Raw genomic sequence first — 24466 nt, forward strand, 5'->3', positions numbered from 1 at the left:
GGAGCTCATACGGGTGTTTATACACCCGGAGTTGCCAGGTTTACTCAAACCTCCGTTTGGAAGTTCATATTTTCTGCCGCTATATTGAATAGGTTATTTAAACAATACCTTCACACACTATTTATTCCTTACTTATTTTATCTGATCTTTTATTTTAAACATATATTTATATATTTATATTTATATATATTCAACAGCACAAATTTAATCATAATTTAGGGAATTACGACTGGTAGATGTTTACACAGAATTGCCCAAAAAAATGTGGATATTGAGATTTTATCAGAAATGATGAAATAACCACATTGAAGCCCCTGAATAAGAATACATTAACATTTAATATTAAAGTGAAGTTGTACACTTCGCGTTCCATTCGCGAAAGGTGGACACCGTGATCGGGGGATATACCGGTTGAGGCAACCCTAGCTAGGCCGCGCTCACGAGGTTCTCTTCCTTTCTCACCGTTGCAGCGGGGTGAGTGCGTGGCGTGGATGGACTGGTGACATTTGTCCAAAAATTGAAAACAAATCCCACTGAAGTCAGCCAGTTTGAGCTCCGCTAGATCGCCGCCAAGATGCCGGCCTACTTTCAACGGCCGGAGAACGCTCTGAAGCGAGCGAACGGTGAGTACGAACAACGTCCACGGTTCACAGATGTCAAAGACGAGCCACGCTAGCCGCGGCTAACGTTAGCATCCGAACGCGTCGTCACCAACGCCGCGGGACAGCTAGCCGGGGCTAACAGCTAGCTAGGACTAACAGCTAACCGGGGCAACAGCTAGCCGGGACAAACAGCTAACCGGGGCTAACAGCTAGCCGGAGCTAACAGCTAGCTCGAATGGCGGGGGGGGCTGGAATTTGCAGCTACGTTTTGTATTAAGCTAACCGGCTGGACCTTTTTTTATAACACTGACTATTGGCTAATACAGTGACATTTTATGATAATTTATACGGTGGATATTAAATGAATGTTAGCTGCTCTTTCTAACGCTACTGTCGATGTTCCAGCGCTTTCTATTCGTGTAGCCTTAATGCTAACGTCAGGATCACCGAGCACAGCGGGGCCTAACAGGCTGGTTAAGCTAACCACGGTTACCGTGGGATCTACGTGTCATACGTATGCGGTTACCGGCGATGGGGCTCACGTTTAGTCTATTTCTCCGTGTGTTCACGCAGAGTTTCTGGAGGTTGGCAAGAAGCAGCCAGCTTTGGATGTTTTGTACGATGTCATCAAGAGCAAGAAGCATCGAACATGGCAGAAGATCCACGAGCCCATCATGCTCAAGTACCTGGAGCTGTGCGTGGATCTGCGCAAGAGCCACCTGGCCAAGGAGGGTCTCTACCAGTACAAGAACATCTGCCAGCAGGTGTGTGTGTGTGTGTGAGAGAGAGAAACATCTGGGATGTTGATGCATATCTGTGGGGAAGGGGGCGGAGTTAGACTGTAATGGCTGTCTGTTGCTTTCAGGTGAACATCAAATCTCTGGAGGATGTGGTGAGGGCTTACCTGAAGCTGGCCGAGGAGAAGACTGAGATGGCCAAGGGGGAGTCCCAGCAGATGGTCCTGGACATCGAGGATCTGGATAACATCCAGACCCCCGAAAGGTGAGGGTGCTAGCACAAAAAAAAGTGTCTCCTTAACTTCAAGAATCTAAAGGGATTTCTTATCATAGTCTAGATTATTGTGTGTTATGCACAGGGGTGCAAACAGTTCGGTACTTTTGTGCATTTTTTGGATCAGTTTGGTATATTTTCAGTATAGTAGGGTAAACAAATAAAATGCAAAAGTGATGAAAATTAATGAATAACACAAATAAACCAAAGATCGTTTTTGTTTCATTCCACAAATCAACACATTCGGTGATGTCGTCGTAAAATGTAGTTTGGATGAGTCAAGAGATGTACTCTTACTGCAGTTTGATTGGCTAAACGAGCTAAACCAGCTGCTACAATTAACAACCACTGGTGCGCTGCCAACATTTTGTGGGTAAAACTCACTTCTTTTTTTCAGAGGACGTACCGAAAGGATGTCGCATACTATTACACCCCTAGTTACACCCCTAGTTACACCTGTATGCTGATGATACAGGCTTATTCTGCTTATCCTCTCCAAGTCATTATATCCACACTACTGATGATTATTTATCAAAAAAGTAAATCGTTCAATATTGTCACAATATCACAAGTAATTTTCACAAAGAACATGTTTGATATTTCTCCTCATCACTTAGCATTTGGGTGTGAAGTACTTTCACATGATTATTTTAAGATGGGATTATTAACATGGAGTTTCTTGTGCCCTTAGTGTTCTGCTGAGTGCTGTGAGTGGGGAGGACACTCAGGATCGTACCGATCGCCTGCTGCTCACTCCCTGGGTGAAGTTCCTGTGGGAGTCCTACCGCCAGTGCCTGGACCTGCTGCGAAACAACTCCAAGGTGGAGCGCCTGTACCATGACATTGCCCAGCAAGGTAGTGACACACACCGCATACCATTTATTTATTATCGCCTGACATGAGTGTGATATTTTTCAAGACTGTAAATAATATATGGTCATCTTTTTTTACCCAGCGTTCAAGTTCTGCCTTCAGTACACCCGCAAAGCAGAATTTCGCAAGCTGTGCGACAACCTGCGTATGCACCTGGGTCAGATCCAGCGCCACCACAACCAGAGCACGGCCATCAACCTGAACAACCCGGAGAGTCAGTCTATGCACCTGGAGACCCGCCTGGTGCAGCTGGACAGTGCCATTAGCATGGAGCTCTGGCAGGTGGGTCCACGTAACACTCACTCTCTCAAAGGCTTGATATCGGCGACGGTAATGATAATAAAGTGTATGACCTGCAGATAGTAACGCGGTACTCTGTTTTCCAGGAAGCATTCAAGGCTGTTGAAGACATCCATGGCCTGTTTGCTCTTTCCAAGAAGCCTCCCAAACCCCAGCTAATGGCCAACTACTACAACAAGGTGTCAACTGTGTTCTGGAAGTCTGGAAATGCTCTCTTCCACGCCTGCACCCTCCACCGACTCTACCATCTCTCCAGGGAGATGCGTAAGAATCTGACCCAAGATGAGATGCAGAGGTAATCATTTTCTGTCTACAAGTTTGTTTTTTTTAATCTGGTAGTGACCCAAAATGTTTAATCATACTTATGTTTGATCCTCAGGATGTCCACCAGAGTCCTCCTGGCCACGCTGTCTATTCCCATCACCCCCGAGCGCACCGACATCGCTCGGCTGCTGGACATGGACGGCATCATTGTGGAGAAACACCGCAGGCTGGCCACCCTCCTGGGCCTGCAGTCTCCACCGACCCGGCAGAGTCTCATCAATGACATGGTACGTTATTACCTGCACAAGAAAGCGTTTAGGTGTTAAAGGTTTCAACTGTGCCCCTGAATACTTTGTTTACAAGTTCTTGATTTATTGCTTTTGTGAAGACGCTCTACAGCTTGTAAAACTGTTATATTTGCTTAATTAACATTGTATATTTGATGTTTGCATTCTAGGTGAGATTCAACCTCCTGCAGTATGTTGTACCGGATATAAAAGAACTCTACAGCTGGCTTGAAGTCGAATTTCATCCTCTGAAGCTGAGCGGAAGAGTGACCAAGGTAAACAATCAGCTGGCAACCTGTTTGATCAAATGTATTATCCATCTTTGTGGTCAGAATTGTAGTTTATGCTAATGTTCATTTGATCACTTACATTGATGGTAATTTCTCGTCCCTGCTAGGTGCTGAACTGGGTGAGAGACCAGGCTGAGAAGGAGTCTGATCTGCAGCAGTATGTCCCTCACCTGCAGAGTAACACCATCCTGAGGCTCCTGCAGCAGGTAATTCTCTTCAATCGTTTTCATTCCCCCTGGACCTTAAATCACATCTGCAATGTGATGGTGGAAATCTGTTATTAATCTGTATCCACTATTCTAGGTTGCACAGATCTATCAAAGCATCGAGTTCACCCGTCTGGCCTCCCTGGTTCCATTTGTGGACGCCTTCCAGCTGGAGCGCTCCATTGTGGATGCTGCCCGGCACTGCGATCTGCAGGTAAGGTCAAGATCAGGAGAGGTGATGCAATTTACTGAATGAACTGAAAAACATAACTTCTCTAACATTTCCGTCCCCCCATGAAGGTCCGTATTGACCACACCTCTCGAACTCTGAGCTTCGGCTCTGACCTGAACTACTCGACCAAAGAGGACGCCCCCGTCGGTCCCTTCCTGCAGAACATGCCCTCAGAGCAGATAAGGAACCAGCTGACTGCCATGTCTGCTTCTTTGGCCAAGGCCATCCAGGTCATCAAGCCTGCCTCCATCCTGGTGAGTTCACCATGAGGTCACTTTTTACATTCTCAGACATAATGCTAACGCGCATGCAGGTGTCGCCATGTGATATTATACTCACATAATTATATACTATAATTAGTATCATTTGGCTCGTTCCCTCTGCTTTATTCTTCAACGCTAAGCTGCATTTTGATGTTTTTGTCTTTTCTCAGCAAGAGCGCGAGGAGCAGAGCCAGGTGGCCATCGCTGCCTATCTGAAAAACGCCCGCAAGGATCACCAGCGCATCTTGGCTCGCAGACAGACCATTGAAGAGCGCAAAGAGCGCCTGGAGAGCTTGAACATTCAGCGTGAGAAGGAGGAGCTGGAGCAGCGGGAGGCCGAGATGCAGAAGGTCCGCAAGGCAGAGGAGGAGCGTCTGCGCCAGGAGGCCAAAGAGAGGGAGAAGGAGCGCATCATGCAGGAGCACGAGCAGATCAAGAAGAAGACTGTCCGTGAGCGGCTGGAGCAGATCAAGAAGACTGAACTCGGAGCCAAGGCCTTCAAGGATATTGACATTGAGGTAAAAATGTATATTTGATTCATTAGGTGGAATATTGTAGAAATGGATTGTTGTTATACAAAGTTCAAAGATGAGACTAACATTTGTTTTGTACAGGACCTTGAGGAGCTGGACCCTGACTTCATCATGGCCAAGCAGGTGGAGCAGCTGGAGAAGGAGAAGAGGGAACTTCAGGAGCGTCTGAAGAACCAGGAGAAGAAGGTAGCCGAGTGATAAGTCTGTGAAAACATCAGCCAACCCGGTGTGTACGGGACACTAATCTGTCTTTGTCTCCAGATTGACTACTTTGAGAGGGCGAAGCGTCTCGAGGAGATTCCTCTCATCAAACAGGCTTACGAGGAGCAGCGCATCAAGGACATGGAACTATGGGAGCTCCAGGAGGAAGACAGGGTATTTAAAAACATGAAATGCACAGATCAAGGAAAATGTATTACTCCCAGTCAAGTATTGAGAATGTTAAGCCTGTTTTTTTCTTTTTGTTGTAGATCAGTAACATGAAAGTTGAGCGGGAGAAGGCTCTGGAGCACAAGAAACGCATGTCCAGGATGATGGAGGACAAAGAAAACTTCTTGTCCAAAATAACTGCTGCCCGCAGCTTCATTTATGAGGTTAGAGCGCCAGCGTCGTACCAGCAACCTGACTTCCTGTGTGGCGATGATACAAAGCATCAGTGTGGATTCCAATGTGTTCCATCCATCACAGATACCTCAAATTAAAATATGAATCAACAGCTGTATGACTCACTCAGTGGTTCACAAGTTCACTCTTCTGTCTTTGAAGGAAAAATTGAAGACTTTCCAGGATCGCTTGGTGGAGGAGAGGAAGAAGCGTCTGGAGGAGAGGAAGAAGCAGCGCAAAGAGGACAGGCGTAACAACTACTACCGCCAGAAAGAGGAAGATGCACAGCGTATCCACGAGGAGCAGCTCAAGAAAGGTAATTACTGATGTTTGTGCACTGGGGACAGCAGGTAGGATGTTTTGATTTGGCTGGGTGACTTTTGCATGGTTGAAAATGACCAGGGAGATCATAGACGTCACACCCTGCTAGTTGCTCTTAACCTGTAAATGTTATAACGTGCAACATGCGTTTTTGTTACAGAGCGCGAGGACCGTGATCGCCTGGAACTGGAACAGCGAGAGGAGGAGGAGAGGGAGTACCAGGAGCGTCTGCGCAAACTGGAGGAGCAGGAGAAGAAGCAGCGTGCTCGCCAACAGGAGATCGAGGAGCGAGAACGCCGTCGTGAGGAGGAGAAAAGGGCCCCGCCAGAGGAGAAAGCCAAGGTACGAATCAGCTTCTTTTTTTACTTTATTTTAAAACTCTTGAGCCTGAACAGTTTAATGAATCTCTGGTTATTTATAGGAATTATCATAATGCAACTTGGCATAGTTGTGATAACATAGTGCCACAAGTAGAAAAAATGATCTACTTGATTCTCTAACTACATCATGAAATGCTTTTTAATCATCACACAGTAACACAATACAGGACAGTTCACCTCGTGTTGACAAACTAAGTCTCCAGGCCTTTGAGGGATGGTGAGGTAACGGCCCGATGTGTTTTGCATATACAGGATTGGAGCGAAGCGCCTGCAGAGAAGGAGGAAGGGGGTGGCGGCGGATGGAGGAAGCGCACGGAGGGAGGCGATTCAGAGTGGCGTCGTCCTGTGCCCGACAAGTAGGTGGCGGTAAATCTGTGTTTTCATTCAACGATGAGGGGGCTAGCCTAACGATACCCTGCTCTGTGTAGGGAGTGGAGACAAGAGGGTCGCGAGGACGAGAAGAAGGAGAAGGAGGACTCCTTCAGGCGAGATGATGTTCGCCGGGACGACAGAGCACCCCGTCGTGGCTTTGATGACGACAGAGCCCCACGCCGCGGCGGTGACGATGACCGCCCGATGCGCAGAGGTTTCGATGACGACCGCGGGCAGAGGCGTGGTTTCGATGACGGGCCGAGGCGTGGCTTCGATGAAGACCGTGGTTTCAGGCGTGGCTTCGATGACGACCGTGCTCCCCGCAGAGGCGGGGATGACACCTGGGGTCCCAGACGGGGAGGGGATGATGATAGAGGTGGAAGGAGAGGTGTGGATGATGGGCCGCGTCGTGGTGGTGATGATGAAGATGATGCCAAACCCTGGAAGCCCCTGGGCAGATCTGGTAAGCCTGCAGCCAATAAGCTAGTCAGTGATGGTACTTAAACGTGACGTCTGGCAGGTTGATGAGTATTCGCTTTTAGGTGCAGGCGGTTGGCGTGAGCGTGAGAAGGCCCGAGAGGACAGCTGGGGTCCTCCACGTGACGATGCCGAAACGGACAGAGATGCCGCTGAACCAGAGGCCAAACCCAGTCGTCCAGTCATGTGAGCCTGAGAGACCAAGACTGTTGTTTTTATTTTGCATATCATAGCTTCCTTTTCTGCGAGTGGTCACACTTATGTTATTTATGGCGTTATATCTAGTAACAAAGAGGAAAATCCCTGGAGGAGAGGAGGCGCCGAGGAAGGAGGTGGAGGAAGCAGCGCCTGGAGAGACTCTCGCAGAGGGGAGGTGGACCGCAGTGATCGCCGTGACGACCGCGATGATCGTCAACGCGGTGAACGTGATGACCGCCGCAGCGAGCGTCGTGACATCAGAGGCGGAGAGACTGAAGATGGTAAGCAGAACCTACTTTAGTCTATTTCCAAAATGCTATGGGATACACGGTTTTTAAAGCATCATCCAGGCTTCAGACGTGTGTCACCCTCAGACCGATGACCGTACCATCCAAACGTAGCGGTCACACTTAGGTCAATTATCCTGAATCATACAAAAAGACTTGGCTGCTAAATGGAACAAATGGCTTTTAAGTAGGTGTGAACTTTAGCACTCAACTCTCAACAAAACAAAGATGTGGAGTGGTGTTGTATTCGGCCAGCAGAGGTCGCTGTTTGTCTTTATTATTGCTACTGCAATAGTCTTAAAAGGAAAAAAAGATACCTACTAGGTTGGAAATATATACAAACTTCTAAACTAAGGTTGTGCTCATAAAAAAAATGACGTAATGACCATCTTTTTAGCAGGAGGTTCTTGGCGTCGAGGAGGCGAGGAGAAGCGGGAGGAGCGCCCCAGGGAGGTGGAGCGCCCCAGGGAGACGGAGCGCCCCAGGGAGACGGAGCGTGAGCCCGAAGGTGAAAAGGGTTGGCGTACCGACAAAGAACGTCGCATCCCCAAGCCCGAGGCAGATGATGATGGCTGGACCACGGTGCGCCGCTGAGTAAACAACCAATCGGCTCAGATAATGGAAGATTTGGTTTTTGGAAAGAGAAAAAAACAAACATATTTAGCATCCCATCAAGCATCCGGTGAAAAAACGACCACACGCTTCTCATACTCATGTGCGTTATTCCTTTGTATGAAATCTTCGTAGGCAGTAGTTTTCCTGGGGATTTTTTCTTTTCTTTTTTTTTTCCCTTTTTTTTTTTTATTTTGACATCCAGCATTTCGGGCTTCGACCTACCAAAACGCCATCAATCAATGAACTTGTGCTCTCGGGCCTCATGCAAACCTTCAGCGTGAACATGACTGCCCCCGGTGGTTACGAGTGTCATTACATGAAGAAGTGAATCTGTAAAACCAACATACCGGCTCCAACTTTCAATGCATCACCAACTGCCTCTTTACAATAAGAATAATAAATAATTGTGCATAGCTGTCATATCACACCACAGATCAGAAGGAATTTGTCATCTGCTTCAGCGATCTCTCAGCTCTCATGTCACAGATGCTTCTTAACCTCAACTAGTGGAATTTACATTTTGATGTGCATGCTTAGAGTATTCAAATGGTCTCGACCGATAATCCAGTGTGGTTCTATCTTGCCGCAATCCATGGTAATCAAACCAGGTTGCATGTGTACAGATAAAGCCTTTATTAATAAAGATGTTTGCTCACCACCCGATCTCAGACGCTATAATCATCATTTCACAGATTGCACCACACTTATCTGCTCATGTCTTTAAGATCGGGGCTCCCAACTTGATGATTCTGCATATATCTCCCTTTAAATGACCGCTTCACGAGCTAAATTATGAAAATAAAATGTGATTAGAGAGAAATATTAGATCCCAACCCTTCCACAGATCACAACACTAGTGATACTAAACCACTCTCCATGCAGCCTGTCGAATTTGCTGGATCTCTCCTGCTTTCATGGCGCCCTGAAGCCCCTCGGACCCCCAGGCTTGGTGCCTACCTTCACCGCGCTACCGTAATGTGGCCACCAGAGGTCGCTGAAGATCCACGGAGAGGATCTACGCGCTTCACGTGAGTGTGAGAGCAGAAGGTGTGTTGGTTCACGTTAACTCGCTGTAAAACTCAGCAAAATATCAACATGCAGTCATTCAGCAAACCAGTAGCATAAGTATTAAACAACATGCAGAATTGTTAATTTAAACAGGTTTATTCCCTAAAAACATGGCTGATATTTTAAAAAAAAAAACGTTATTATATATATTAATGTACGTCATGGGCTAAGTGACTATTTTTATATAAGGTGGTATCATAAATAAAAAGCTTTACCCGTATGAACTGACTAGGCGAGTGAAAATAAAATACAAATAAATCTAAAGCAATGATTCCTGATCATAATGTAATGTGGATGGACACATTAAATCAGGCGTGTTATGTTGACAGCATTTTAATCTTTAGCTTGTGTTTTATTCCACACAGAACCCCATTAATCTACACGCACAAATACACCTAGCAGTTTAACCGCTTTGTATGGACATGCTATACAACCAGGTTAGCGGAATATGTATTATTATTAGTAGTAATAATAATAGCTCAATAGAAAAATATAGACCAATCATCAGAATAATAATCTTAATATGGGAATTAATATTTTTGACATTGGAAAAAAAATTACAAATGTATTGAAATACAATTTAAAACACCAGCCAGCATGATTCATGAGCACGTATTCAGCCCTTTGCAGCGCCGCGCTGTAACGGTGCTATTAACGGGGATCATGTCTTCATGAGGCCCTCCGCGCGGCCACGGCTTTTGTTGCTCTCTGTCACTGATCCACGCGCGCGGCGGGCAGGTAGCTTCCTCCAATAAACACCTGAGCATCACGCGCCGGTCCCCATGTCTGCTAATAGAGCTGCAGCTCGTTAGTGTCTCCCAAGATGCAATTAAGAATTTAGAAAATAGAATAAAAGGAGATTCTCCACAAACATCCAGCTAGAAAACACAAAATAGAGACAGAAAGGAGTGAAGGCTGACTGAATATTATGAATATTATCCCGCAAACAGCGACAATAGACTTGCATTTAAAAAATAACCACACAAGGCATTGAACGCACCACCACTGTTTAAAATAAATCACCTTTAAATGCAAATAAAAACGAGGCTACCTTGAGCTTTGTTTTTCTTGCTGGTTCAGATGAGTCTGTTAAATGTCCTGGAGATATGTGCGCGTGAGTTTATGTGTGCGCGTGTGTGTGTAGGGAGGGAGGGGGGAGGGGGGGGGCTCCTCTACGGACGAATCCGTTCCGTGTTGCGCGTTCGAGTCCGCCTCTCCGCGCCCCTGCTTCCCCATTGACGCACTTTTTAAGCGTCTTCCCCTTCTCCACCTCAAGGCGAGCAGCAGCGGCAGCGACCAATCACCATGCCATTACAGCCTTCAGAGGAAGCTGTTTATGGGACTGCAGCGCTAATTAGGCTCATGAACTAACAAATCTGCCTGCACGAACCCGGCGAGGAAAACGATCACATCCATGGATTAGTCTGGGAGTAAAGCCGAGCACTTTTTATTTGGGGGAAGCTTTTTACTCGACACCGTCGACCCGGGTTGTTTTCCCCACGCACGCACACACACACACACACACACACGCAACTTATTTACTGCGCGCAGAAAACTTTCCAACCTTTTCCTTTTTCCTCTTTTTTTTTTTGGGGTGTGGAGTATTTTTTAAAGCAGAGAGCGCCATACGACAACTTTGACTTAAACTGGGGGAATCTGGACTATCAGACCATGTTCCAGCCTACACCCAAGAGGTGTTTCACTATCGAGTCTTTGGTGGCGAAGGATAATCCGATACCGGCGTCCCGCACCGAGGAGCCCATCAGGCCGGCGGCTCTCAGCTATGCAAACTCCGGCCAGATGAACCCCTTCCTCAACGGCTTTCACTCCGGCGGCAGGGGCGTCTACTCGAACCCGGACTTGGTGTTTGCCGAGGCGGTCTCTCATCAGCAGAACTCCGGCGTCCCGGTGCATTCGGTGGCCCCGCCGCACGCGCTGGCTCACCCGCTCTCATCCTCGCACAGTCCGCACCCTCTTTTCGCCAGCCAGCAAAGGGACCCCTCCACTTTCTACCCCTGGTTATTACACAGATATAGGTACCTGGGACACAGATTTCAAGGTAAGTTTGGGCTTCTTTTTATTTATTTTTACGCAGAGCGGCTGGAAAACGGTTCCTCATTTCTCTCTCCATCAGTAGACATAAGGAATAAAAAAATCTCGCAAATCCTCAGACAACAGAATGTTATTTAATGAATTATGTCGCTCAAAATGGATCATTTACTGAATTTACAAGGAATAGAATAAACTGAAATAAATATGTCTGGCTGTCTGCTGCGTCCATTAGACACCAGAGTGCTCTAGAAATGTTTGACATGTTTGGACACTGCGCGTCATCGCAGGTTATAATAAGCAATAGATGAATGATCTATTACACACGCGCGTAAACACTTGAAGTTGTGTAAATATCGCTGGTTATTTCACATTTTAACTAAAAGAAAAAAGAAAAAAAAAGACATTCGTTTTTTTTAAATTGTAAAAAAAAGAAAAGTTTTAGTTGCTTTTTTTAAAACGTTGATACGAGTCAAATTTCTGCTAATTTAAATGTGTATTAATGAAGCTGACTTGTGGGATAAACATTATTTTAAATTATTTTTAAATTATTTGTGATCTTTTTTTTATCACATGACAATTAACAGCAATAATATCCCACGTTTTACATGAACGTACTGGACATTATTTCCGTGTGTGTGTTCGTGCTGCTTCCATTTGATTCAGTTATTTTGAGCTCATTTCAATTAAGGCCCAGGATTAAACCTCCGCTTTGTGTGGCTCCCCTAGTTTCTCCTCCACGCGTTTGAAGGAAAGTCTACAATAAGCAATAATAAAAAATAAAATCCACGTGTTCGATAAATTAAATTAATGTATTGACTTTTTGTCCATCGTCACGTATTTGCCCAATCTGCCATCAACCCAGTATTTATGTCCCAGCCGCTTTATTGGAAATGTGAATATCTCTAGAAATAAAAATACAGTGAACGGAAAGGTCATATTTTTTCTGCTCGTCTTGCAGGCAATGAAACGAGTCCGGAGAGCTTCCTTTTGCACAACGCGCTCGCCAGAAAGCCCAAAAGAATCCGGACAGCGTTCTCGCCCTCGCAGCTGCTGCGGCTCGAACACGCGTTCGAGAAGAACCATTACGTGGTGGGAGCGGAGAGGAAGCAGCTCGCCCACAGCCTTAGCCTCACAGAAACTCAGGTAAGAACACACACCTGGCCTTCACTGGGGCTTTAATACGTCACACTTGCTGTCACGTATTTGTAGTATTATTGGGAAACGCCTGTGATGCTTCGTGGCCTGCTTGCACGTTTAAAAACAAATAGTTATATTTATATATAATAAAAATGAGATATTTCTCACATTGTGGCTGTTGAAGAGGATTATATTTATGTTTTATATGACGTGGCACCGTACGTCACGGAGACTTTTATTTAAATAATCGAATGCATCTTAAACACAACCAATAATAGACTTATTAGGAGAGTATTTTATTTAAAATAATCACCTCCATGCGTGTTTTCGATGGGAGACAGAGAGCTTTCTGTTGGATTCACATCCACTGTCATTGTGTAGGCCTAACCTCATTTTAGGAGGGGTTGAATTACTTTGTTTTGGGGGGGGGGGGGGGGAGGGAGAGAGAGAATGTTGCCTTTCAAAATGGAGGGCAAATTAACCAGTTAACCATTTTATGTGAGAGGCGACACAAAGAGGGTGGCTCAATCCTTTCGGACACTTTTTTAAAAAAAAGAAAAAAGATGCTGTTTTGAGCTCATCGGCCGCCTTTTGTCCGCTGCGTCTCCTGCTCGGACACGAAGGGAGAAATGAAGCGTCGCCTCCTTTAATTGGCCCACTGAAGGCTTATTAAACGCACCTCGGTGCCGTTTAAGAGCTAAAAAAAAGGAGGAGGGAGGGAGGGAGGAGGAGGAGGAGGAGGGCTGCAGAGTGACACAAAAGCAGGAACTTATCGATTTAGATGTTATTTTAAGTGAGTCGATTTAAAAAGGTGTGTGTGTGTGTGTGTGTGTGTGTGTGTGTGTGTGTGTGTGTGTGTGTGTGTGTGTGTGTGTGTGTGTGTGTGTGTGTGTTAACGTTCACGCTGCAAACAGAATTATATTGTGAAACGAAATGCTGCAACAAAACAAGTGTTATTATTGTAAGGGAATATTAAATGTAATATTCAGACTTTAAGCTGCTGTGTTCGAGGATCTAAATGCTCGCGTTGATGAGAATATATGTGATGTTTTTGCTGCTTTTATCCAGCCTTTATCTCGTGACACTGATCCAGTTTCCCTTTCTCTGCCCCCCCCTCCACCACCTCCACCACCTGTCCAGGTAAAAGTGTGGTTTCAGAACCGGAGGACGAAGTTCAAGCGACAGAAGTTGGAGGAGGAGGGCTCGGAGTCTCAGCAGAAGAAGAAAGGATCGCATCACATAAACCGGTGGAGGATGGCGACTAAACAGGGGAGCCCGGAGGAAATCGACGTCACTTCGGACGATTAAAAAAAAAAAAGACTATATATATATTTACACACATATATATAGGCGTCTGAGTGAAGGAGGACATGGATAACGGATGCCGCGTAGAGACAGTGAGGAGGAAGAGGAGGGGTAAAAAAAAAAAAAAGACAAAAAAAGGCCAATGTCACGTTTCAGATCTCCGGAGATCGGCAGCTGAAGGGTGAGAGAAACCCGACTGGTGGCTCTGCTGTCACCGCGTGTCAATCCCAACGCCCCGGTGGAGCGTCTCAGTCCACCTGCACCACCAACATCCAACGTTTCTTCTTCTCTCCAATTCATTTTGGACGTTTGCACTTCAGAAGTTTTTTTTTTTTTTTTTTTAAACCAACCACCCAAGATACCAAAACAGCAAATCTGCTTTTTGTAAAACTTGAATTGCATGGTAGAGTTTTATTTTTTATCTCCCTCTCTCTCTCTGGTTTTAATTTGACAAGTTATTCTCAAACCAAGACAGAAAAAAAAAAATCACATTTTTGTTTTAACTCTTATTTTCAAACAGAGATGTCGTGCTTCTTCCTCTTTTTTTTTTTTTTTTTTTTTTTTTACAAAGTGTGCAGTCTTTAATTAATGATTCTCGTGTAAAAGTGATTGTGAAAACATATGAAGTAGCGGTGCTGCGTTATAGTGTTTTTTTATTAAGAGAAAAAAAGAACAAAAATTGAATTTCGATGAACAAAAACCTTTCTTAAAAAAAAAAAAAGAATCAGACTAAAGTACTTAAAGGGGAAGGCATCAGGACATTCCTTTAACCTTAAAGCTTTACAAATGTGTCAGGATCGACCCTCCAGTCAAAGTTGCCACGAAGGACTAAAATGCAAAGAATTGAGAGTTAAAAGAAAAAAAAAAGAAAAAAAAAAACTTCAAGCACTGAGCGTATTCCATGTACAGAAATGCTAAAAGTTAATGTTTCTGTTAAACCCTCTTTTACAGAATGTAAATAATTTTTTGTGTTTGTGTTAAGTTTGCTACAATTTTAACACAAAGTATACTTCCAAGAAGTATGTAATTGTCAATATTTTGTCAATAAAGTTTTATCAATATGTTGCGCGCAGTAAAAGTAGAGACTTTTGATTACGCAGAGCAGCTCCTGGTTGATTTACGGGCGGCGCATTCACTGACGCCTCATTTTAAAAGCACAGCAAAATAATAATATTATTATTAATAATAATAATAATAATAATTATAGCTCATGTCATGCTGTCCTCAGCTCTGCGTTGGTGTCTCGGCGCCGTTATAGTTTGATTTTTGAGGAGCTCCAGCTACAAAAGAGTCCCTGCAAGCTTTTGTGAAAGTGCAAATCAGTTTGGGCAATTATCATGCGAGTAATATGAGGGAGGGAGGGAGGGGGGCAGTGCCCAGTGGTCCACTTTAATCTCTTAATCCACGGATCCAAAGGGGGGCCTTGGTCGGACATAATTTAGTACAATCTGACTACCCTCGCGACGCGATAAGGGAAGGATGCAATGCGCCGCAAAATGGGATCTTTGTTTCAAATCTTGTCTTGTGGGCTCCGACGCGCTGCAAGCTGCTGCTCTGGACTCAACGTTATTCTTCTGTTTACAGCAGGCATCGGTTTACACACACACACACACACACACACACACACACACACACACACACACACACACACACACACACACACACACACAATACAGTCACTGTTAAAAAACCAGACATTTAAACTGGATTATGAGTTATTTTTAATTTAAATTGTGAAGCCCAACTCGTTTCTGATGCGAGGTGCACGTGTTTAATTGTTTCATAAACTAAAAGATGTTTTTTTTTGTTTTTGTTTGGGGAGGGGGGGGGGGGCATATAGGGAATTCTTAATCGCCCCATAGATTATAACTGCAATAAAAATCTTTAGAGAATACCATTAGCTATGAAAAAAACCCTAAAAGCTTTATTACAAACCCAGCTTTGAAATCGGGGGGATTAGAGGACTGAAAGGGTCCCACAATAGTTAGAAGAAAAGGTTTCATGCTAATGAGGTTAATGCCCTTTGTATCTCCGGACTCCACAACTTCATTACTCCTATCTCGGGCAACACCGAGCGGCTCAGAGCTTCACAATCCACTCGAGCTTTCCCTTCTCTGCCTCTAAAGAAGGATTTGATAGCAGTCCTGTTCAAACTAGATAATTATATCTTTTCAAGTTGGAATTAAGATAAAGAAAGTGCAGTGGAGGCGGTGAGCCTTGATCCGCCGCAAACAAATTTGGCGCCCCCCCCTCCCTTCTGTGTGCGCCTGTATGGACACACAAGAGACAGGACAGGCTTCTCATTAGAGCCTGGCACCATTTGATTAATTTACGCGTTTAATCTGCAGATATCTCTGGTTGGGTTTTAATGCAGCGGCTGTTTGTGGATGTTGATGTTGTTGTTGTTGCGGATATGGAGAGTTAGATTTTTTAAAGCAGGTTGAGCTACAAAATTCAAAAATCTACCTAAACTAAACGTGCCGTCTTCTAAATATCTAAATGACGCGTTGATTTGAACATTAAAACAAGAACACCAAATATATATTTTTAGAAATGAACGCGCACTTTTAAAATACTCCCAAATCATCGAAAAAAATCGCATTGCTCATAAACATTGTAAACCATAAAGATTGTTTAATATTTTAATTATTATTCCTTTTTTTATTGCTTCTAAAAATTCAAACGCGCTATTCTTTCCCGATCTTGGCTCCTATTAAAGCGCAATTTGAGACGGAAGGTCACATGGATATAATCGGTTAGGACAGAATTCACACAGTGTGTGTGTGTGTGTGTGTGTGTGTGTGTGTGTGTGTGTGTGTGTGTGTGTGTGTGTGTGTGTGTGTGTTATGATGTGAAGTGGGCCCTCACATATCAGATCCCTCTCCCAGACGCTCGTGCTGTGCGTAAAGGGACCTTCGGTGACCCGCTTATCTGCCGTCCACGAGGCCAAACTTCTCCATAAATCATCACAGTTGGATTATTGCTGAAATATTCACGACCGAGCCAGTTTGGACTTTTTTATTTTTATATATATATTTTTTTGGGTGGACCTTCTAAGCATCATGAAACATTTCGTCAGCAACGTGAAATGATTATCCGTCATTGAAAGGAGTGTTCCGTCCTATCAAGTGACCCCACTGACCCAAAACCTCTAATCTGCAATTAGTAGGTATAATTACGTCCGCTGACACCACTAATGTGGATAGTGGAGGAAGGGGGGGGGGGGGGGTATTAGGTATTAGTGCTGGAAGTCAATAATTGATCGAGCAGAACTTTGGTGAAGTGTTTATTTTTTTATTTTTGTCTCTATAGTTTTATTTAATCAGGGGTAAAAACCAAAAAGGCTCTCCCCGGCGGTGTGCACCTGTAGACCGGGTCCTGTCACCAAAAACCACGTCCCGGACTACTAACTGATCTCACAAAATTGCTTGTGAAAATTGATCCCTGAAAGGGGAGAATGAAGACCCACACAACCCGCTCGGCCTCGACAGAAGGCGCGCCGATAAATATACGCGACTAATGAGCAATTACTATACAATCACCCTTCAAATGGCTTACATAATCATAAATTAAACATCGCGGCCTCGGATCCGGTTCCCTTTTTTCTTTATTATTAACACCGAGGGGAGGGGGCGGGGCGTTGTGGTGGCCGATGATGTGCACCGATGATTATGTGTTTTCTAAACGCAGCAAATTTTCCAATCCGCCATTCGAGAGGATCAGCGACGCGACTGCGCAGCCGCGAGAACAATTTTACTTACATTTTTTTTTTTAACGCATTTCTTATTTAGGTTTACGCTTATTTAGGTGTTCTTAAACGCAGCATGATGCGTTCAAAGGTAAATCCGCGTTAAAGCCTATGAATGTAATTCTTTAGGCAACAGTTCAAATTATGGCAGTAATATGTAAATAATATATGTGACGTCACATTTGAACACAGCTATTCATTTTGCTGCTAAGTGTCTACTTTTTATTTATTTAATTTCTCCTCCATCACAATTAATGAAGTCAGAGCAGCTTGAACACACACACACACACACACACACACACACACACACACACACACACACACACACACACACACACACACACACACACACACACACACACACACACACACACTAAGGGGTTGGCACCAACGTGTGATTGTTAATAGATGACCGAAGCTGAGAGCCACATTACAAGCTTCTCTGACAGACCCATGCAGAGTTTCTCCCAGCAGGCTTTGCTGCTCCGTTCACCGAGGTCACCGCACAGACAACACGCAGCCGAGCGATGTCACAGACCTACAACAGACAAATGGCCATTTCACGATGAAATATTCATCCAGAGCCGCAATTCGGAAACTCTAGGCTCTGGTTTTTTTTTTCACCTGCACCGTCAGGCTTCTCCTCCGGCCCTCGGCCCCGCCGCCATGTTTTCAGGACGCCTCGGAAAGTTTAAAAACCTTCATTAGCTGTTATTATTTACAATTGGCTGCCACAGTCAACGTGTATTCTGAGCTCATTAATATTCCTGCGACCTGCTGCTAGCCCGTGGATTCCTGAGGTTTATTTTCTTTAATGATAGGGGGGAATTTTCGGGGCCGTAATGTGATGCAGCTTCATTTGCATATAAGTGTTTCCCACACATGCACCAGCTCTGAGGAGAGAGAGAGTCGACCCCCATGTCCTCTTGAAGTTCCAAACTCCAAACATTTTATAGGTTGTATCTGCAACCAGCATTCCCCCTCGGCCCACTAATGTGTAACATATGGCGGACTGTACACCTGATAAAATACCTCAGGGGCCCTGCAGTTTGGAAAATCCTCAATTCGCTCCCTAAATAAAACAAACAATGGCCTCACTAAATATATCACATGTGCCTGCTGAGCTATTTTGTGTCTCTTGACCTGCGAGTCCCCTCCCACATCATCAGCACTGATACGGCGTCTATCTGCTCGCAAACCGGCAGGTACTTTTGGAAGCGATACCTCCGATTTGTTTTTAGCAGCTCCTGCTCTCTACCTGCTGCAGGCTGGAACAGCTTGTTAAAACCCTCGACGTGAAGGGACGCTAATTCTCCCATCCGTGCTCTGTGTCGTCCCCTGTCAGCATGCGATCACATCGGATCAAATTAGCTCACGACTCGGGAGTCTCGGTCCACTTCTCCTCGGCTATTTCATCTCCGTGAAAGTGCTGCAAATGTGGCTGCGATTAGAGGCGAGATGTAACGGGGCTGCTTATTGAACAGACAGGTGAAATGGTGGGCACCTGTTTTCTTCTGTCCCAGCTTCGCTGTGTCTCCCCCTCTTGGTAGCTGGCAGGGAGAAACATCTAACCCCCATTCCTCTTAGAGAGGGGAAAAAAACATGAAATATCAAGTTTCTGTTGGCTGAGTCTGACGGCAGTTGAGTGCTAAGTGTCTGGAAAGTGAGGCAGCATAAAATAGTCGTGGTGGACTTCTTGGACGGGGAGGCTCGGAGTCTGCATGGTGCATCGCTTTCCCCCTGAATTCATGTTTCAAGAGTCATCTGAGCCCGCGACAGATTTAAAACGCAATTTCAGAGCTTTGGATTTGATATGAAGTGCTTTATAATAGATTGGTGTTGACTAAGTGAAACATAAAACTAAACACTGTTTACTTCACAGACATGCATGTTGTTATTATTTTGTCCTGGTGATAAATCAGACACATCATTTTCCCCAAAAGGTCTTTAAATGGTTGAAATGATGCAATGGGGATCTTATTTAAAATATATATCTACTGCTTAAGTAGGGATCAATGGCCAAACTACACACAAACACACAAACAACATTTCAATAAACGATAGAAGCCGTCAAACTCTTCCCCAGAGTCACAAAGTTCTTTCCTGACGACACGTACCCGATACGTGGTCGCTTTCTCCTTAAACAGAAACATAATTGTGGATAAAGAATCTTCTTGAATCGCATTGTGATTCACTGTTATGACACCAGCTGACTGCATTCATATGTGAGCCTTTAGATGTAGCCGCTTTAAGAAAAGAAATATATACACCTCGCACATTTTAAAATATCGACTGGTGATTTATATTATTTTCTATTTTGTAAATGTGGATGAAGACATTTTTTCCCCCTCCATAAACTTGAGAATGACAAGTAACACTGACCAGAGCGCTTTGTTCCCCCTCTGAAGCCTAATTTACAACAGACAGCATTCATAACACACAAGCAGGGGTTTCATGACGTGACATGATAATTCAGCTTCTCCACGGCTTCGTGCGGCGTCTTCGCCAATGCCCGACCCGACTCAGGACGCCAACTCTCATTAGCTTTTTTACGTAAAAAAAGACAGTGAAGTTATTTGTGGGATGGAAGCAAAGTGGTGCCAGTTCTCTGGTCGGCGCTGCCATAACACCGTCCTCCCTTCTTTTTGCACGACAGGCGCTTTGAACATGACTAATATTCACAAACAATATTTTCCGTGGGGATTTGCGTGGGCATCCCCTCATGTGTGTGTGTGTGTGTGTGCATATTAATTTGCGGGTGCATCATGGGTATCCCCTCTGAGCGTCTGTGGGTTTGCTTGGAGGAATTGGAAACCCTGAGTTGTGAAACGTTTTGGTTGTGTGTTCACCGAACTAAAGAAGCGGTTTAGTCATCGTGTGGCGAAATAAACAAAAACATGAAGTTGCGAAAAAGTCAGAGAAAGCTTTGTTGCTTATTTTCTTTGGCGGCAGATTGAATTTCCTGTCATTAAAAAAAAAACAAAAGTCGTGCAGCCATGTGTTGAAAATGTGTCTGACATCCAAACACAGCGATGGAGGAAGAGGGAAGTCGTTTAGTTATTTGTTCGGAGTGTAAACGACGGGGTTTTCAATATGGCCGCGTCGAGGGTCGGAGCTCGCCTTGCGGTGTAAATGATTGGTGGTGGTAATTCAGGTTGTGACATCTAATTATGGGCCAGTGGACACTTCAACGCCTCCACAGAGAAACCAACCCCAGAAAAATCACACAAGCTAATCATTCACTCGTAGCGTTCTTCCCTCCACGCCGCAGCCGAGCTTAGCCATTGGAGGAGACGGATGCTAACGATGTCACGCGGAGTTTCCGAGAGACGCCTTTCTCATTAACGCGACTGCATCACGGAGGGGTTTATGTAAGTTTAACCACGGCGGCGGCCCTCCTCGTACACAGGAAGGGACTTTGAAGTGGAAGCGGCGGTGGCCGGTGGAGTCTCCGCCATGGACTTCCATTATGCATCAGCAGCAACACGGCAGCCTCACCTGACTCCTCGGCGCCGCTAATGCTCGCTGGCTAAAGTGATGTCGAGCGTATAATTGGACGCAGTGTGAACATATGAGGTCTAAACGCATGTAACCCACAGAAATGACTGGCAGGTAACTTTGATGATGTGTTCCCAGATTAACGATCCTGTAATATAAAAAAAAAAAGAGAATGTAGAATATATGAACACGGTAATGGTGAAATATGTCTTTTCAAGTCCAATTATGGCCTTGCTGTAGCTCTCTGTCCCCGCCCCTCCCCCCACCACAGCCCTATGTGTTTGTCAGCGAGCTGTAATGGCAGCAGCGTGTGTAAGTGCTGCAGGTTATTTTGTATTTGGAGGTGAGGACACGGCGAATCAGACCACTTCACACATGAAAGGCAGTCGCAGGTCCATTTAATTCTCTGTGCCTCTCTTACCCTGGATCTCGCTGTCCTTTTAGGGGGACTCCAGAGGCTAGTTAAAAGGTGTCTTGATTCTCACCATGAATCTAATTAGATCTCTGACTGAGGTCTTAACATCTCCTTTGAAAAAAAAGAAAAAAGAAATGCATGGAGGAATAAGGTGCTAAAGCCCCTAACCCCGTCGCCTCCGCTGCACCTCGGCCCTCGCCGTCCCCCTGCTCCCTCCTGTTTCCTGGAGAAAAACAAAGTCCTGCCGGCTAATGAAGTTTGTAATTAAGGAGATTCTGTCAGGCTGAATGAGTAATTAGGACTCGGTCTCTCAGGGGTGTTAATGGTGGTCAGGCGAGGCACAGCGGCTGCATGTATGGCCAAAGAGAGAGCGCCCTTTCATTCCTCACCGGGGAAAGGAAAGGGCTGCTTCTGTTTGCTCTCATCTCGTTGTTGGGCAACATGCTATATATATAATATTTGCAATGTCATTTAAGATGAGAAACAAATGCGAGCGGAACTGCAGAAGAACTGTCCGTCTTGCTTATTGCTATCCAGACCATCGTGTTTACATACGTCGATGGGAAACCGCCGCCAATTTGCTGTGAATTTGTGATGTGTTGTGAAATCAGATATAATTTGAGGGAAAATGGCTGCGGGACAGGACCGCGCTCTGTTCTCGGTGAAGACATCTCCGTTCTAATTATCACATTTACTTCAGATTGGTTGACTGTGCTGCTGATAAAGAAAGTTCACCTGGCCTCAATTAACTATATTTATCTCAGATTATCCCTCCATGAGATTTCTGCTCTGGCGAAAAGATTAGCGTTATTAAGAGTCGCGTACGCAGGATGAATACATTTTTTAGACAAAGTGACATCTCTTAAGGATGAGAAATTAAATCAATGAAAATGGGAATCAAAAGGAAGAAGCTGCACGTTCTCGGGGCTCTCCAGCAACCAGTTTTTTTTTTTAAATTCATCACAGTTTACATCCACTGATATGCTCTTTCCATTTGGACAACAAATTTAAATCTGATAATTGTTTAACTCTTATCTAAAGTTATGAAGAATTGAACTTTACCAAAAAAACACAGAAAAGTGGTGAGATTGAAATTTGCAATTTGGTAATCTGGCACTTAAATGAGCGCACGCACACACACACACACACACACACACACACACACACACACACACACACACACACACACACACACACACACACACACACACACACACACGCAGTAGTGTGTTTACAAACCGGTGCCTTTGACGGATACAGTAGAGAAAGAGCCTCTTCAGAGGTGGATCTCCGTGAGCTCGGGTTAACCTCTACATTCCCTGAAATCATTTACACTGTTTAGACTGGGAAGTGTCCTGCTGCGAGGCACAACACCTGGGCTTTGAACCCGTGACCTCACATCTGAGTGCTCTCGCTGAAGCCCCTGCTGCCTCCCAGTCAGCTGGAGGATCAGCGTGGACAGACAGGCCCAAAACTCTTCATTTCCTGTTTCGCCTGCAACCAACCCTTCCCGAACTACAAAAAAGAAAAAGAAGAGCTACCTGTGTTTCAGGTGATATAATCAACCCAACCAAGGCATGACCTCTGTGAGGACAACTCATGTTTTCGCTGCACGTACAAAAGGTTGAGGAAGATTTAAAGCGATATTGTTCTTCACAATGTTTCCCGTTCAGATGGTTCAAACAGACACAGACGGATCTGAGCTGCAGACTCATTACAGGTTAAGTAGAGCAGGTGTTTGTCAGCTTCGGGCAGACCTACGTGGACGAGGCCTTTTCATGTTGGCTACTTCCTCACACATTAGTCTTCAGCCAAATTGCTGTGAGTGGAGGCTTTGCCCGGCCCATCCCTCACAGTCCAACCTGACCCCTCTCCCCTCCACGCTGCAAGGCAGGGCTGGAGATAAAAAAAAAGCTGGAAAAACGGCTCCAGGAATCCTAAATATTAGTGGTTGTAAATCAGCCCCCAGTGGCCTATGAATAGCAATTATCTTTTTCGCACTAATAAATCCCCCCAGTCACAGATAAGATGGTTCCTCTGCCTAACCTGCAGTAAAAACAGCTAAGTATTGAGCAAGCTAAAATGGGAGGGGTGCAGCAAAATAAAACCAGGGCTCTTTAGCTGTGGATTACACTCAGCCATAAGAGAACATCGTCTTTTGTTGCCGGTGGTGCCGGTATATCAGGACTACACCGAGAGGGGGATGGCTCTCCATCACAGGACTTTGGGAATTCAGATGATATCACTAAAGCGAGCCGGGGCTGCTATCGGCCTCATCGATACCCGCTGACCATGAGAGTCACCTGTGAATGATAGCGAGGGTGTATTGATCTGATGGGAACCAGTGGGTTCTTTCACGAGTGACCCGAACTCCCCCCGGTGCCGTCATTCAACCCACACCGCCACTGGAACCGTGAGAATTAATAAAGATAAAACGATACCCGACTAGCTTTCCTACATCCGTTCTCCACTCCATTCAACCAGTGATGTTTTAGAGAACTTAAATGTAATATTTAACTTATAATGCTTACATTTTATTTGAGCTGGCTGCCCAGAAATAACCCAAATATATATTTATTTGACTCACTGATAGGAACATTCTTTGATTCCTAGCTATCGTAGAGCTACTACTCAACCGATTAAACAGACCGATCCTTCAAGCAGGACCACAAACTAACTTCCTGTCTCCGCCGCTCGGTGTTTCCTCGGAGAATAAGTTCACTGTACCTCTGCACTCCGCTGGGATTTACACGGCTTCGTGGTCATCATCTATATAGGAGAAAAACACGGCAATCAGCAAGCGGTGGAGCTTTTTTTATTTTTTCTCTATGAGGTGACTGAACCCTTATTCCATGTAAAGACTTAAGTTAACCTCATTAAGCTCGCTCACACACAAGATACATAATTATCCCTGAGAGGATAGCCAGTGCTTATACAAATTAGAAAGATAATTAAGCTACTGAGACTGGCCATTGCATCTCCCAGAGCATTGAACCCAAAGAACCATTATGGTGAATTAGAGCCTTTGTTTACAGTCACAGCAGCAGCCTTTTACCGTTGCCGATGTTTGTCAAGAGTCCGATATGTGATGCTTTAGTTTGGGAAACAGGTGTTTAAGTCATACCTGCA

General features: G+C 45.0%; 2 protein-coding genes across 3 annotated transcripts; both read left to right on the forward strand.

Annotated features, from left to right (window-relative positions):
- The first annotated feature begins 448 nt into the window (after positions 1-448).
- On the forward strand, positions 449-8154 carry eif3s10 (eukaryotic translation initiation factor 3, subunit 10 (theta)). 2 transcript variants are annotated; one of them, XM_084021814.1, is made up of 23 exons: positions 449-623; positions 1176-1366; positions 1468-1604; positions 2305-2468; positions 2569-2768; positions 2873-3081; positions 3166-3337; positions 3508-3612; positions 3735-3833; positions 3931-4047; positions 4134-4319; positions 4499-4846; positions 4943-5047; positions 5123-5236; positions 5332-5454; positions 5627-5780; positions 5946-6127; positions 6418-6521; positions 6594-7000; positions 7080-7200; positions 7300-7493; positions 7900-7952; positions 7989-8154. In XM_084021814.1, exons 1-23 carry the CDS (start codon positions 575-577, stop codon positions 8091-8093), a joined length of 3639 nt encoding a protein of 1212 aa, XP_083877940.1. In that variant the 5' UTR covers positions 449-574; the 3' UTR covers positions 8094-8154. The 2 variants fall into 2 exon arrangements, with proteins under 2 accessions (XP_083877940.1, XP_083877939.1); XM_084021813.1 differs by having other exon boundaries at positions 450-623; positions 7897-7952.
- A 2295-nt stretch (positions 8155-10449) lies between these two features.
- On the forward strand, positions 10450-14754 carry emx2 (empty spiracles homeobox 2). Its single transcript, XM_084021345.1, has 3 exons — positions 10450-11241; positions 12193-12377; positions 13512-14754. Exons 1-3 carry the CDS (start codon positions 10854-10856, stop codon positions 13677-13679), a joined length of 741 nt encoding a protein of 246 aa, XP_083877471.1. The 5' UTR covers positions 10450-10853; the 3' UTR covers positions 13680-14754.
- The last annotated feature ends 9712 nt before the right edge of the window (positions 14755-24466 follow it).

The sequence above is a fragment of the Eutrigla gurnardus genome (genome assembly GCF_963514095.1).
Source record: "Eutrigla gurnardus genome assembly, chromosome: 11".
In the NCBI taxonomy this organism is placed as follows: Eukaryota; Metazoa; Chordata; class Actinopteri; order Perciformes; family Triglidae; genus Eutrigla; species Eutrigla gurnardus.

Bases quoted from the DNA above. Each gene is read 5' to 3' on its own strand.
- eif3s10 (XM_084021813.1), top strand. From the start codon at position 575: ATGCCGGCCTACTTTCAACGGCCGGAGAACGCTCTGAAGCGAGCGAAC. The intron at 3,834-3,930 runs GTAATTCTCTTC...CCACTATTCTAG, and splicing joins TCCTGAGGCTCCTGCAGCAG to GTTGCACAGATCTATCAAAG. The intron at 5,781-5,945 runs GTAATTACTGAT...TTTTTGTTACAG, and splicing joins CGAGGAGCAGCTCAAGAAAG to AGCGCGAGGACCGTGATCGC.
- emx2 (XM_084021345.1), top strand. From the start codon at position 10,854: ATGTTCCAGCCTACACCCAAGAGGTGTTTCACTATCGAGTCTTTGGTG. The intron at 11,242-12,192 runs GTAAGTTTGGGC...CTCGTCTTGCAG, and splicing joins CCTGGGACACAGATTTCAAG to GCAATGAAACGAGTCCGGAG. The intron at 12,378-13,511 runs GTAAGAACACAC...CCACCTGTCCAG, and splicing joins TTAGCCTCACAGAAACTCAG to GTAAAAGTGTGGTTTCAGAA.